At 42.8% G+C, this 15,252-nt stretch overlaps 1 protein-coding gene across 24 annotated transcripts in view; it reads left to right on the plus strand.

Annotated features, from left to right (window-relative positions):
• The window catches only part of NRXN1 (neurexin 1), a 1,127,584-nt gene that overhangs the window by 696,431 nt on the left and 415,901 nt on the right, over nucleotides 1-15,252 (plus strand). For 2 of the 24 annotated variants that reach the window (XM_078444466.2, XM_078444467.2), the window contains exon 1: nucleotides 6,238-7,582. The exons of 20 other annotated variants lie outside the window; for them this stretch is intronic. In XM_078444466.2, the coding sequence (XP_078300592.1) occupies nucleotides 7,333-7,582 (250 nt within the window). In that variant the 5' untranslated portion in view covers nucleotides 6,238-7,332. Of the gene's footprint in view, nucleotides 1-6,234; nucleotides 7,583-15,252 lie in introns of those variants that run through there. 2 more of the 24 variants (XM_078444465.2, XM_078444464.2) reach the window with 2 other exon arrangements.

Raw genomic sequence — 15,252 nt, forward strand, 5'->3', positions numbered from 1 at the left:
CTGGTTCCCCTGGGCCTGCAATGTGAGCATTACCTAGAAACTTGTTAAAAATGCAAATTTTCAGAACCTCTATATATCAAGGGAATCAGAAGCAAAGCAATCTATGATGTAACAAGTCCTCCTAGTATTTTCCACACTCTAAAGTTTGAGCACCACAGAGAAATAGAGACTAAACTAAGAAATTACTGGGGAGGTGGCCAAACTGGACTGTAGACTGAATAGGGAAGAGTTTAAAATAGGGCTAAATTAAAAATCACTTACAGCTCATTATCATTATGTTTGTAGCACCTATCTAAAACCTGTACATATGAATAAATGACAGTAACTTTCATTTAGTGCTTAATATATTTTAGAAACTGTTCCAATTCCATTACACACAGTGTTATAATCATTTTACAGATGAGGAAACTGGGGCAAGGGTCCATTAAACCCACTGTCACATGAATAATAACAATGGATTCAGACTCAGTCTGGCATTCAAGCCACGTGGTCTACTGCATTACGAATATATTCAAACCACATAGTATAAACCTTTGGAAGAGTGTGTCAGCAACACAAGTTGGTTGAAATAACTGTATAAACAATTATGATGACAATGATTGAAAGATGACATATGATTGGTTTATGCTTAAGCAATACCCACAACACTGAAGTACGCTATTGCAGTGAGACTTCTATAACCCCACCTGGGTGCTTAGGCAATAAATTTTAGGTAGGATGTCGTAAGTGAAATTTTTATTAAATAGAGCAAGAGAAAAGATACAGATGGTAAAATACTTCAGTCCTAAATACAACTAACCTTGATTGAATAAATCTAATCATGCTTCACAAAACAAACTGCACATCTAGGCTTTAATTGAATTTGAGTGAAGGAAGTATTGTGTTGGAACCCAACTTCCAATATGGAAGTTCTAGGTAATAGCTACACTGACTGAATTTGCCAATCTAGATCTATATGTGGTGGGAGATGAAAGTATGCTTCCAGATAAGAAAACACTTCCTAAATAAATCTGACTTTTCAGTAAGATTATTTTATCTGTGGGCCTCAAGTTTATCATCTGAATAAAGAAGAGATTGCCCTACAATATCTCCAGGAATGCTTTCAGCCCCAGAATTTTTTTTTAATGGTTTCATTGTTTGGTTAGTTAGTTGGTTGATTTGGTTTTACTTTACTCTCAATGCTCCTGCTCTCTTATTCAGATCCTTTCTCAGAATGCCCATAAGGGACCTGCACTAACCCAGAAAGGTAACGGGGTCAGAGACTTGTCTCTGTAGCTTCACAGAGGACACCGTCTTTTGAATTTTTACCTCTTTCTGCACTCTGGGTCCCAACTCAGAAATGCCTGCAGATGGATGTGGGGTCTGCTTGTCTTTTGATTGTGCTGGCATTAGTAGAAATGCAAAATGCACGACTGACACCCTCTTCATTTTTAATTTTTAAAAGATTGGTGCTGCCTGTGGGTTTTAATATACTTCTACTCTGCTGCTTTTAGTGTCTACTTTTCTGTTTAAATAGCTTAATACTGAGCTGTAGGAATTTCCAATTAAGTTTAAGGAAAACACGAAAAGGTTGAAAGTGTCTGCCTGACAACCATCCTGTTCCTTGAGACAGAAGGGTTGATTTTTGGAAAATGAAAAAATAATTTGAAATGACCTGTCCTTTTCCATTTCTCTGCACAATCCGCTTTCCACTCATTCTCCTCTTTCCCTCCATTTCCTTTGTTTCCACCCCCTCAGTTTTCAAACCCATCTCCCATTTCTTTCTTTTTTTTAAAGATATTCTACTTTTTACATTATTTATTTATTTTTGAGAGAGAGAGAGAGAGAGAGAGAGAGAGCGAGAGCTCACAAGTGAGTCAGGGGCAGAGAGACAGGGAGAGACAGAGAATCCCATGCAGTCTCTGCACTGTCAGCATCAGTGGAGAGCCCAGAGTAGGGCTTGAGCTCCTGCCCAAGTGGGGATAGAGCTCACCTGAAGCAGGGCTCAAACTCCTGAGAACTGAGAACCATGAGATCATGACCTGAGGCCAAGTTGGATGCTTAACCAACTCAGTCACCCAGGCACCACCTCCCCCCCCATCTCCCATTTCTTAACACCATTGTCCAAGTTAGGCTACCTGATTTCTTGTTCATTATACATTATTAGCTGTGAATGGGTCTAGGACAATCTTCCATGCACAGCTATTAGGTTCTTTTCGTAAATCCCAGTAACCACCGTTGTTAGAGGCAGGGTAGGGTTAACCACTCTTTCAAGAGTTCCCAAAAGTGCAGGCCATAGTGAATGCAAATGCAAACCCACTTCTGCTACAAAAGCAGACATTTATTAATAAGTAGACACAAAATCTTATAGCCTGTTCTGGAAGCTTGATGAAGTTCCAGCTCTTGGTTCTGTTCGGTACATGAAAAATGTCTTGCAAAAAAAAGTTGTGCAAATATGGCAGTATTTTGCTAATATGGCAGGAACCAGCTCATCATCTGTCAGAATTAGGTGACTAAGGTCTGTTAAGGATCAAAAATAGCACCCACTTCATATGGGTTTGTGATGATTAAATGAACAAATACATTTACATCTCTCAGACTTGTGCCAGTTACAAATGTGTTAGTTCTTAGTACTATTATTATGGCACCATTCCTTATGGTAAAGGATGAAAGGCCTCTTAGATTCACATACTCTGTTCAAGTGGAAGCAAAGCATGTCTATAAAATATTTTGGCCAATCCACTGATCTTGACTGTTAATAACTTTACCAAAGAGAACCCATTCCTAACCTCCATTATGCCAGTTGACAAGTCATTTATTTTGCAAATTATAACCTTTTTTTTCAACATACATTGTAATTAATGAGCAATGCCATATCATGCTTGGAGATGATGATAGCCAAGGCTTCTAGAAGCCACCTCTGGCTTCTATAATTCTGGTTGAGACATTGGAGCATAAATTCCCGATGAAGGCAGCTGACTCTCCTGGGACACAGAACACTAACACACATTTATATTACACTGTTTATGCTGAAATATTTAAGAGTAAATTATAAGCAGCCAAGCACCATGTCTCCTCCAACCAATTCTAAACTCACCTGACAACAATTTGTTAGAGGCTGCCTCAGTTTCCTTTAAATAATGCAGTTCCAACCACAAGGACTGACCAGCTGAAGAGACAGAATGAATAAGCACCAGTCAGATTGGGCAAAAGTTTGTTCACAAGACTTTCCACCATTCTCTGGGCAGAGAATGGCCCCTTATTCCACCAAATTATGACCATTTGTAAGGAGTACTGCAGCATCACTATGACAGCATCCACCCCAATCCTCCCAGGTATCGCGAAGGTGCCCTAGACATCTGCCTGAAAACTGCAGCTACAGTTTCTTCTTTCAAGGCAGCTGTAAATATTTCCTCTTTAGCTCTTGAGACTCCCGTAAAACTGAGATTTCTGGCTTATCCTTTCCCTAACCCTACCTTTATCTCCCTAGGCCGGAGACAATGTGAGACAGGAAGGAGACCCTCTTCTTCATGTAATGCTCTTGGGAAGGTTCATCAGAATTCTTTACTTACTCTACTCCTATGGCTTTAATTTATATAAATCACTGTCCAAAGTCCCAGCTCCATCCTTCTCTATTTTTTAAGAGAATAACAAACTCAGTAAATCCTCATTAATCTCAGATATGAATTCACATCTTTACTAAAATTTGTAACCCCCGAATCAATAATAGTGGCACTATGGTGGTCATTAACAGACATGCACAGGGTGGCAAAAAATTTGAGTCCCTAACACCCAGCTTCCAGCTGAGGTCAAACAAGGCAACACTCTGCCTTCTCGTTTTAGCTCTTATACTATAAACGAGTACTCTTTCTGTGTTCTATTTAGTGCCATGTTTTTCACATTTTTGTGTTTTTTGTTTGTTTTGGTTTTGGTGATTTTGCTGTTCAAAATGGCCCTTGAACATAGTGCTGAAGTGCTATCTAATGTTCCTAAGCTTAAGAAGGCTGTCATATTCCTTTCAAAGAAAGTAGGTACGTTAGATAAACTTTATTCAGGTTTGAATTCTAGTGATGTTGACGCTGAGTTCAGTGTTAATGAGACACCAAATATATTAAATAAGATGTCTTTAAACAGAAAAAAAAAACACATAAAATGAGGTTATGTATTGATTGGTTGATGAAAATGCTGTGACCGAGGCTTGTAGGAACCTAAGCCCTAGGAGCAACGGTTCAGTATTCCCTAATTCAGTGTCTGTAGTGACTTTATAGACCATAAGTACGATGTATAATAAGAATTGACTGTATGCACCAAGAGGCTAATTTATATTTCACATATGCTCAGCACTCACGGGAGTACAGATGAAGACTTGACTCCTCTCCCCTTCAGGAATCTCCCATCTGGATGGAGAGGGAAAGACAGATCTACACCACATATGAGCATATGAGCACACAGTACTCTATGTTTCCAATAGAGGAAGGGAAATGAATGAACTATGCAGACTAATCAGCTCAAATATGTTAGACCTATATGGGAGGAGAGACATAACGCCTTAATTGTGGGGAGCATATGATATATTTTAAAGTACTCTCACATTAAATATTGCGTTATAGCCTTCCTGCCCTGTGGGATTGTTAGGAAAGATAGGAACATGACTATTTTATAAAGGAAGCTATGGAGCCTCAGGGAGAGGCCAAGTGACTAATGTGACATAACCGGTAAATGGCAGGGCCAAGAATGCAGCACAGGTTTCCTACGTCCTAATCCAGTACTCTGTCCATACTGACGCTGTGAGATGTCTCCATCAAAGTATTACCAGGAGTCTTAACTCCATACTGTCAGGATGGTTTTCCTCTTCTTTTCCTTTTGAAGCTTACTTGATGTATTAAAAATGAATATTCACAACCCTTGGCTAATGAATTAAAATACACATGCTGAAAAATAACAAAATGAAGAGGAAATGGCCTGGGGGTACGGGTGGGAACAGAACACAGTGGAAGGTGCTGAATTTGGGTTCTGTTGCTCTTTGAGCAGCTGTGGGAAGTTGGGAGACATGGTGTATTTAAGAAGATAAAAGCATATTCTCTAGCATGGCTAAGCCGTTTCAGTTAGTGAACTACTGAAGAATCATTATTATTATTTTTAGTTAGAATCACATAAACTTGACAGGAATGTGAGATGCTGGATTGCTACAGATTTGATTTGTTGGTCCCTGGACTGTGGTTACACAGTGACCACCAGAATCCCAGGGTGGACCCTAGGAACTAGGATGCAATATACAAGTCTAAATGGCCACTTCTGTGAATGGCTGATTTGAATCAAATCCTCCTAGCATTTTTTTTTTTTATCTTCCTGATACATGACTTTGTATTTGTTGATTTAAGGGATTACATAGTGAGGAGCCAGTGAGAAGTAGTGCTTTTTCAGAGTTGTTTTCCTTTGTTTTTAAGTAGGAATAAAGACAAAATGTTCAGCCACTAGACATGTCATGGTTTTTGTCATCTTTTGGAAACCAGGGGAGTATTTTAGTCATAGTCCTAAATCCTGTCTGCTAGCCTCCACTGACTGTGGTCCTCCTTGCCAACTCCACTTGCTGTCCTAGATTTTTACTTTTAGGTGCATGTTGGCTTTGCTGGTCTCCCATCCAGGACATGCAGCTTTCAGTTAAAGATGCTGCATTTCACCAAGAGGGTATAAACATCTTCTCTTCCTTGGAGGCACTAGATTTAGGAATTTTTATTTCCTAGTGCTATTTTCCTTATGAGAAAGCATGAGAGAAAGGCGGAACTCCACCCTTACAAAAGATCATCACAGCTAGGCTTCTGTAGGGGGTCTTGGAGTACAAGCAATCTCATTCACACTATTTCTCTCCTCTGCTTTCCTCCTCTTTACCACCTGTCTCCTTCTTCCTCTCTTTCATTCTTTCTTTTTCTGTCTCTCCCTTGGCTGCCGGAGTCACTTTTTTTTTTTTTTCCCTCCTCTTCCTGTGTTTTGGTTCCCTGCATTTCCACTGCCTTATATGAGATATGGTATTGTAGTGGGATCGAGGACTCTTTGTTATGAGTGATAGGTGTAATTAACAGATCACCAAAACTGATGCTTGAGTAGATGGTGTCAAGCCATGTTTAGAAGATTGGGTTTGAACACCTGGCAGAACAAGTTTGGTCCAATAAAAAGAGCCGAATTCTTTCCCTTTTAAGAGGTCTCAAGACACTGGTTACATCTAAACCATAGGGGTAGGGGAAGGGTGCCATTTGCCGTTGTAATTCAGACGGAGGGATCACCTGGCAGAGGAGGGAGAGTTGCTTTTTAGGTGTTCCCCGCATCGCAGTACACGTGTCCCTTTGATGTGTGGAGAATGCACGAGAGAGGCAAAGCAGGGAGATTTTTGTGGGAAGCTAGACCAGCCTCCCTCGTTACATAGGCTCGTCCTCTGCATTGCATCCGAGCTTCAGTGATTTGCTGTTTGGAGACTGCAGATTTGCATAGAGCCCCTCGCTTCGCCAGCGTGTGTGGTTTTTCTTTTCTTTTCTTTTTTCTTTTTTCTTTTTCTTTTCTTCTCTCCCCCCCCCCCACCCCCGCCCCACTCCTTCGTCTGCTTCCTCTTTTGCTCGGCTCCCTTTCCCCCGTTCGATCCCCCGCTTCCTCCATAAGGTGCACTCTTGCCTCTGAACCCCTCGCCGGGCGTAAGTGTCAGGAGGCGGCGGACGCGGGGATTGCCTCGGGAGCAGGCGATGCGCGCCGCTGCTCCGCGCGCTGCCCGGGGGAGGCTGGCGCGATCGGGCGAGCCGGCCGGGGCTGGATGGAGGGAAGGGGCGCCTCGATTCCATGGGGTCTGCTTCTCCCTTGAAAGGAGGTCGGGCCGGCGAAGTAGCCTCCCCAGTCCCCACACACGATGCTAAATGGATTTACCTAGTGGAATCGCGGTGGATGGCTGTCATGTAGAAGTGAGGACCCTCCGGGAGGAGCTTTAAACAATTTCCCCGCTCCCCACCCCCCGGCACGCACTCTCGCCCGAAACTCTTTGGGAGTATCTCTCGAGAACCTGGAGCCCTGGAAATCTGGGAGCAGCCGCTCGCTCCACGCTCGCTGCTCCCCGGGGCCGCCTTCCCGGACAAGCCCCCCCATCAGCTGCATTCGCCTCGGCTATGTTTCGGATTCTTTGGGGCGCACGGCACGGCGGACTCCAGGACCCCGAGAAGACTGTCCGAAGGAGGGAGAGGATGGGTGCCCTGGCGCGGTGAGGCGGCCGGCCCCTCAGCCCACCCGGAGCCGCCCGCTCTCCGGCGCCCTCGCCCCTCCCCGCGCCCCAAACTTTGTCTCCCGCGGCGGTTGCCCCTCGGCGGGCGCCCCGCCATGTACCAGAGGATGCTCCGGTGCGGCGCCGAGCTGGGCTCGCCCGGGGGCGGCGGCGGCGGCGGCGGCGCAGGGGGGCGCCTGGCCCTGCTCTGGATAGTCCCGCTCACCCTCAGCGGCCTCCTAGGAGTGGCATGGGGGGCGTCCAGTTTGGGAGCGCACCACATCCACCATTTCCATGGCAGCAGCAAGCATCATTCAGTGCCTATTGCAATCTACAGGTCACCGGCATCCTTGCGAGGCGGACACGGTGGGTCTGAGGTGCCAAGTTCTCGCGGGTTACTCCCTGTCTCCTCCCTTCCAGCCCTGCGCTCGCTTCTTGGCCCCTAAGGCTCAGAGAAATGGGAGCGCGAGAAAGGGAGGTGCATTTGGGTGTGTTTGGTGGGAGCCACTTATCTCTTTGAAGACAATAGAAAGGGGCTGGGGGAAGGCGTCGCGGGTGTTTGTGGTGAGGGGTGGGAGGGGCGCTTCTTGTCGGGGTGCCGGGAGGAGAGATGTGGGCGCCTATTAACGACCGTCCCTGGCCGGGCGCCTGGGCCCCGCGGGAAGGGGGCGTTGCTAGCCAGAAGGTCACTCGGTGTGGCCGGATGGGGCGTCGCGCTCAGCCGAGGGACCTGAGCGCCACAGAGAGGAGGGCTCTGCAGAACCTTTTGTCTGTGCTGTGTGTGCTGCCCCACCTCCTGCCCATTTTCCCAGGCCTGGGGGAGGGAGAGGTTCCAGCTCGCACATTCCTTCAAAGTGTGCCCAGACTGCAGTGACAGTGAAGCGGTTGTGGTCCCAGGACTCGCTCAGCAGGATGCAATTGCTTTAGCATCCACCTCTTCCCTTAACTGGAGAAGGTAGGATGGTCACCGAGGCACCCTCCCCGCTGCCGGCCAGCCCCCTGCCAGGCTCGGAGACGACCTCTGAATACCATCCCCTTTGCTCCATCCCCACATATACACACTTCTCTTTCTCGGTGATTGGACTGAGTTGTTGTTTGTTTGTTTGTTTTGTTTTTAAACAGGGAGGGAGAGGTTTGGCTACCCAAACCCATCTCCCTGGGGATCCTCTTTGAAGGCTGTTGGGATGAAGGAGGGCCTGCTGCCTTCTTCCTCAGAGTTGAGTGCTTCCCAGAGAGGGCTGGTGGGTCAAGGCTGGCTGGTCTAAGCCAGGAGGTCTGCCTGGAGGAGAAGTTAGAGTAGAGTGAAGTTATTCTCCTGACCTCAGCTTCCTTTGTAAAGAGCAGAGTGTGGAGAAAAGCCTTGGTTGGTAGGTTTCTTCTCCAGAGTGGCGGAGAACATAAGGCCAGATTCCTCTCATCTTCAGAGAAGTGCCTATTTCAGATTCCCTGAACTGCCAATAAATAAAGCATCAAACTGTTTTGGGGAGGCTTTCCTACTACTAGCGTTTAGTCTCCCTCAGTGTAAGTAAAGTCTTCCACTTGAAAAGACAGGGTAAAAGTTGGGGACACTTCTATCCCTTCCCCTGCCCCCTTTTCCTTGCAGGGCCCCTTCCTCTTTCAGACTTCATTCAGCTTTAGATCCTTTGCCCCTCTCCCCGGGGAATTCTTCTCCCCTGAACAGCTGTTGCTTATACCTGGATGGCCCTCCTCCCCAGGGATAGGCTTCCTGTCTGAGGACAATTCTGGTTAGCTTGTAGCTTAACCTCACTGAAGAGAGAACAAATCCTCTTGACAACTCCTCTTTAGGAGTGGCTTAGAGACCTACCTCACTGTAGGTCCTAGGAATCTCTTCCCTTCCTTCCCCCGGTTCCTCTCAAGAATTTTCTCCAGTTAAGAGTGGCTAGGATGAAAAGAGGATGATGCCCCACACCTGGGCTTCTGAGCTGAGACTAGCCAAGGGGCTAGATCCCTGTGAAACAGTAAGGAGTTTCTGTTGCTCTCACCACTTGCTCACAGTATTCCCGGACCTTGTTGCTCCTTTTACCTGGTGCAGTTCTCACCCACTGCCCTGCCTTTGTGCACCGACTGGGTGAGTCCCATGGGAGGGAGACCAGTGGGGGTGTGGGAGGGGCAGACAGAGCATGGGTAGGTGAGGTGAGCCAGATGGGGGTATTCGAGGGGATGGGGTGCCTAATTGTACCAGTGGGAAGTACTTGGCTAAAAATCTCCTGTGCATATTAACTTCTCCTTTACTGTGGCTCTGCCTCTCCCGAGGGCTGAGGCAGCTGAACGGGGAGCGCCCTGGGGAAATGGGGAGACGAGAACGTCTAGGGGCCCTGCCGCAGAGCGGGGCGCTCCTCTCCCAGACCACTGCAGCTGCTACCCCAGTCAGGCGCCGTCTGCTGGTCTTTACAAACATTTTTTTTTCTTTCTTTTTCTTTCTTTCTTTTTCCCTCCAGAATACATTGCTTGTCTCTGTATGTGAATGAAAACCTAGGAGCATGTATCATTGAAAAAGAGACAGGATAAAAGGCAGTGGGGGGCAGTGGTTGGTATTATTCTTTTGGGTCAGAGAACTTTCTCTTTCCTTTGAAGGTTATATTGTATGGTCATATTTGTTTGTTTTTGAAACTCTCTCCACCCTCTTTACACATACTTTTGGATGAAGCTCTCTGATTTCTTCTTCTTCTTCTTTTTTTTTTTTTTTTTTAAATCAGAGTAACAAACTTACCTGTCAGCAGCCATTCTCCACCAAATAAAAGCTGGTGTGAATCTTTCATACTTTATCCCTTTCCTTACTTGAAGAGAGGGAATTAACTCTAGCTAGAGAACAATCAAGGAACATTAAAGATGAAATAAGCCTCTCAGGGGTGGGGGATGGAGAGGGGCTGAGAGCTGGGCAGGCAGGGTGGTGGCTTAAAAGAAACCTATAAGAAAGAGGTGATGTTGAATTTGCTGGGTCAATAAACTGTCCGAATATTCAGCTAATTAGACTAAGGGCCCACAAGGAAATAATCTTTGAGCCTAATAGATGAGGGTGAAGGGGAAGAGCAAAGGTGACTGACGATAGGGTAAATTCCTAGCTAAAAATCAAGGCAGGTGTAAATGAGGTTTAGTTCAAAACTTGAGACTATTGAAAACATACATATGTTGATGAACAAATGAGCCAGCCTGTTTTTTGTATTAGAATTTCTTGGAATCATAAGCATTTTTTTTTCTTAATAGGGAAAGCACCGTATATGCTCGAATGTATAAAAGAAAAATCATGTGTGGTGTATTTTAGGGAATAAAATTGAATCTAACCTCTCTATGTTTTGAAAACTGCTGGGTCGACTATCCAGGTTCATTCTTCTTCATTTTCTCATCTTGCCATGCTTCATTTGCACTATTATGAGGTGTCACTTACAAGGATTGCAGGGTGCTGAAAGCGCTTATGGCTACCCTGAGCATCTTTGTGCAAGCTGACCCAGTTGCAGAGATTATGATGAGGTTTTCTTTTCTTTTCTTTTTTTTTTTAATGCATATAAGAAGCAGGTTTTGAGATCACCACAGAATCCCATTTTTATTTTGCATATACTTAAAAATATAAATGATGAAAAACACCTCCATAAAAAATTATATTTCTATTTTAAAAAACAGAGAGCTGTGTGACTATATATGATTAAAAAAACAAGCCTGCTTATAATTAAGGATGCTACTTAAAGCAGGCTAGAGTTCAGAATAGACCAGTGTGTTCAGTTAGTATTTCTTTAGCAATGTGCCATTTGTGCCAAACATAGAATGATGTCAGCGCAGTGCTCAGGTTCCCATATCCACTCTTGGCTTTCCTAGGAACCTCTGCATACTTTCAAAAATTAGCTTAGAGCCTCTCAGTAGTTTTCGGAGATAAAGGAAGGAGAAAGCCATCATAAAATTGAACCTACCAGTGCCAGCCGTTCTCCTCCCACAAATATGAGCTCCGGAAATTATACTGTCATGATTAGCTTATAATATTAAAGGGCAAAAGGGCTTCCCCAGAAGGGAATGTTAACAGATTTTAAAAGGGTGGTTTATAATTGAAGTAGCCCAGTGCTGTTATATAAGAATAATAATTATATCTTGAATTTATAACATTTCTCTTTCTGAGGCACTTCTGTACATACACTAACTTCTCTGAGGACCAGTCAGTTTTGGAGGGAGTTTAACATTTTCCTTATAAGGATACTGAAGCACACCATAGGTGCCCTGGAAAATGGAGCCAAATCTCTGATCAAAGTCAAAGAGGAATTAGAATCAAGGCTTCGTGGCCCATAGCCCAGAGCAACTGAGAGGGTCCACCATATGCTTTAATGGTTGATCTCTTGGAGATGAAATCATTGCAAGGACCAGAGCATAGCATTTTGCTTCCAACATGTAGTAACAACAATGAATGCTGTAAGGGAGGCTGATGACACCTCACTGATGCCCCACTGGTCACTTCATTGATTCTGCTGAGGAGGGTTTTGTTTTTCTTTTGTTTTTCTCAGGGACGAAAGTTGCAGTGATACACCGATCCCTTTGCTCCTTTGTCTAGCAACCAAGAAAGTTAGCAAAACCTTTTGCAATATACTTCACTTAGCATTGAAGAAAAATTTAGCTTTTCTGGTAATTAATTCATACGTGTGACCCAAAACATTTTTGGCTATGAATATTGTGCTGAAGGAGACATTTCGACCTTACACCTCTTTCTTACTTTGGCTTTTTGGACAAAAACATGCATCACTGCAATGCTATTTTAGATAAGACGGTCAGGTAATATTTCTAGAAGAAGTTTTTAATAAATCGTGGTCCAAGTAATCCAAGACTCGAGGGTAACTTTTGGTTGCCCTCCACTTTAATATATTTATTTATTTTTGTTGATTGTCCATCCATTGCTTCAGAAAATATATAGTATGTGCATGTTTTTGTATTTGTGCGCCAGGTACCATGGAAGGCCGGATAGTAATTGGGATAATGGGAATAGAGGTAAGGGAGGAGGAGCAAGATACCCAAGCCAGGACCATCAGAAAATTTACAGTTTAGTTCCAAAAATCCAAGCTACTGTTAGAAACAGTTAATCTTTAAGCAGACAAACAAAACTTGTTCTTTACAAACAAATAGCCTCTGAGCATAAAGGCAAAAAACATAAAGTTTAAGTGTGTGTAGCAATCATCTGATGCTCAACATGAAATGATCTTATAAAAACATCAACACAGTGGATTTTATCTACATTGTGTTACCTTGTCCTTTAATATTAATGTTGTATAAAGGGCTCCTTGCATAATTGCCTTTCACTAAGTTGCTATGTATATTTCTTCTAACAAAATATAAAGTCTTTTATTGTTCAAAAAGAGATAAGGCAAATGTATTTAAGACAGCAGCTTCACTGACTTAGATTCATACCGCTGTAAAAATAATTGAGGCAGCCTGATCTGGTGAAGATAATTCACAGAAGCATATCTATGTGAAAATCTGGCCGCTGCCACTTTCTAGCATCGTATAAATTTACTAAACTATTTGTCCTCACTAAGATTGTTTTCTCAGTCTGTAAAATGAAAATATCAGTTATATCTCAGTGGAGAATAAATGAGACCATGGGTTTGATAGTGCCCAGACTATAATAGGCTCCAAATAAATGTTTGTTTAAAAAAAAATTAGACATTTAGGTTGTTTACACATCTTGGCTGTTTTGAAGACTGCTCTAATGAACATGGGAGTGCGAATATCTCTTCCAAATCCTGATTTTAGATTTTTCAGATAAATACAAAAAAGTGGCATTGCTGGATCGTGTGATAGTTTTGTTGTTGTTGTTGTTGTTGCTTTGTTGTGTGTGTGTATGTGTGTGTGTGTTTCTTTTAAAGAACTTCCATCTATTTTTCACAATGCCTGCACCATTTTGGATTCCTCCCAGTGGTGTACAAGGATTTCATTTTCCCTACATCCTTGGCAAAATTTGTTGTCTTTTCGATAATAGCCATTCTAATAGGTGTAAGGTGATATCTCAGTGTGATTTTCATTGAATGGATAAAGAAAATATACTACATGCATATAAGGGAATATTATTCAACCTCAACAAAGAAGAACATCCTTTTTTGGTATGTTATATCATGGGTGAACCTTGAGGACATTATGCTGAGTTAAATAAGCCAGTCACAGGACGACAAATACTCCACTTATATGAAGTATCTAAAATAGTCAACTTCATAGAATCGGAAGGGTATGGTGGTTGCCAGAAGCTGGGCAAAAGAGGGACTGGGGAGTTGCTAATCAGTGGGCATAAAGTTGAGTTGTACAAGATGAATAGGTGCTACAGCTGTAGCACATTGTGCTTATAGTAACAATACTGTACTGCACACTTAAAAATTTGTTAAGGGGTGCCTGGGTGGCTCATTCAGTTAAGTGTCTGACTTTAACCCGGGTCATGATCTCATGGCCAGTGGGCTCGAGCCCTGCATCTGGCTCTGTGTTGACAGCTCAGAGCCTGGAGCCTGCTTCGGATTCTGGGCTTCCTCTCTTTCTGCCCCTCCCCTGCTCATGCTCTGTCTCTCAAAAATGAGTAAATGTTAAAAAAAAAAATTCGTTAAGCAGGTAGATCTCATGTTAAGTGTTCTTACCATGATAAAATAAAATTTTAAAAAATTAGAAGAGATTTCAGGGAGAAGACAACATGAAGTGGAAAAAACAGACTTGAACCCAGGAGACATGAGTTCCAGTTCTGATTCATCCAGTGATGGTGTTTATCCTCATAGACAGCTGTCAGTGCCTCATTCTTAGTAAAAGACACAATTGGTTATTTTATGTGCTATGATCTTAACAATAATGTTGAGCATGGCTTTTTATATTGTTTTTTGTCATTCATATTTTTAATTGGACTAAGATCATTTCCAACTTTGAGTTCTAAGATTCCTTAGATTAAAAGAATCTCAAAATCCTCATACTCCTGTTGTCTTTTTCCAGAGGCTTATTGATCCTAAACATACCATAACTGGAGATATTTTTGCAAAGATTGTCTTCAGGTCCCTTAAGCCATTGTGTTGTCCTCTTCATGAGTTAGAATGGCTTACTTAGGTGCACAGGAACCATGTGGGGGGCCAGGATCAGGACACTTGCCTTTCAGCTGAGGTTCTGAGGAATATCTCTTAGAAAAGGCACCTGTTTCCTTTACCTGGTCTTCTTCGCCAGTTTTTGTTTCTTTCTTATTTTTTTTGTTTTTTTTGTTTTTGTTTTTGTTTTTGGTCTGTATGGGGTGTCAAATATCTCTCTGCGCAGAAATTGGTGATAGCCTTTTAAATATTCCTTTCTCTCACAAAATGCAAGATTTTTTCTCCATGTGGATCATCTAAGAATGAATTCCCTCAAGCTTTAGACAGAAACTTAGTAAAAACAGCTATATTTTAAGTATACATTTCCACAGAGCCCTCATGTAAAGTGTCTCATTTAATCAACATCATAACCCTGGCAGGGCTCATGATAACCATTTTGCTGACAGGGAAGCAGATTTAGAGAGGCAATGGTTCTGCCAGGGTCACTTAATTAATAAGTATCTGCAGTACTGTTGCTTTTCCACTATAATATGTTAAGAGGCAAGGTTTTTAAAAAAATACTGCATTTAAATTTAGAAGATCTGAATTTTGTCCTAGTGTCGTCATTTTCCAATTTACTTTCTCAAGAAAAAAAAAAAGGTTCTTCATTAAGAAGAAAATTGGCCAAGAATTGGGAGCTAACTGATACAGTTATTAAGAATTTCAAGTGACTACATAGATGAATTTTGTATCTCCATTTTGGCAGAAGAAACTATAGTTAATACTACATTCTGATACTTGGCTGAGAGTGGGTGGTAAGATGGGTATGGATTCATAAATAAGGGGCATTTTCAAATTCAACTTGAAGTATTATACTCCATGACAAATAATATTATTAATCAATAGTAGCAATTATAATAAAAACATTTTATCACTAAAAGATGATGGTTACTAAGCAAATTTTCTGTTAATCACTAAGTATACAGGCAGATAAGAATAAACTGCTGTCTGTCATTT

This window comes from Panthera onca, chromosome A3 (genome assembly GCF_046562875.1).
Source record: "Panthera onca isolate mPanOnc1 chromosome A3, mPanOnc1 haplotype 2, whole genome shotgun sequence".
Taxonomy (NCBI): Eukaryota; Metazoa; Chordata; class Mammalia; order Carnivora; family Felidae; genus Panthera; species Panthera onca.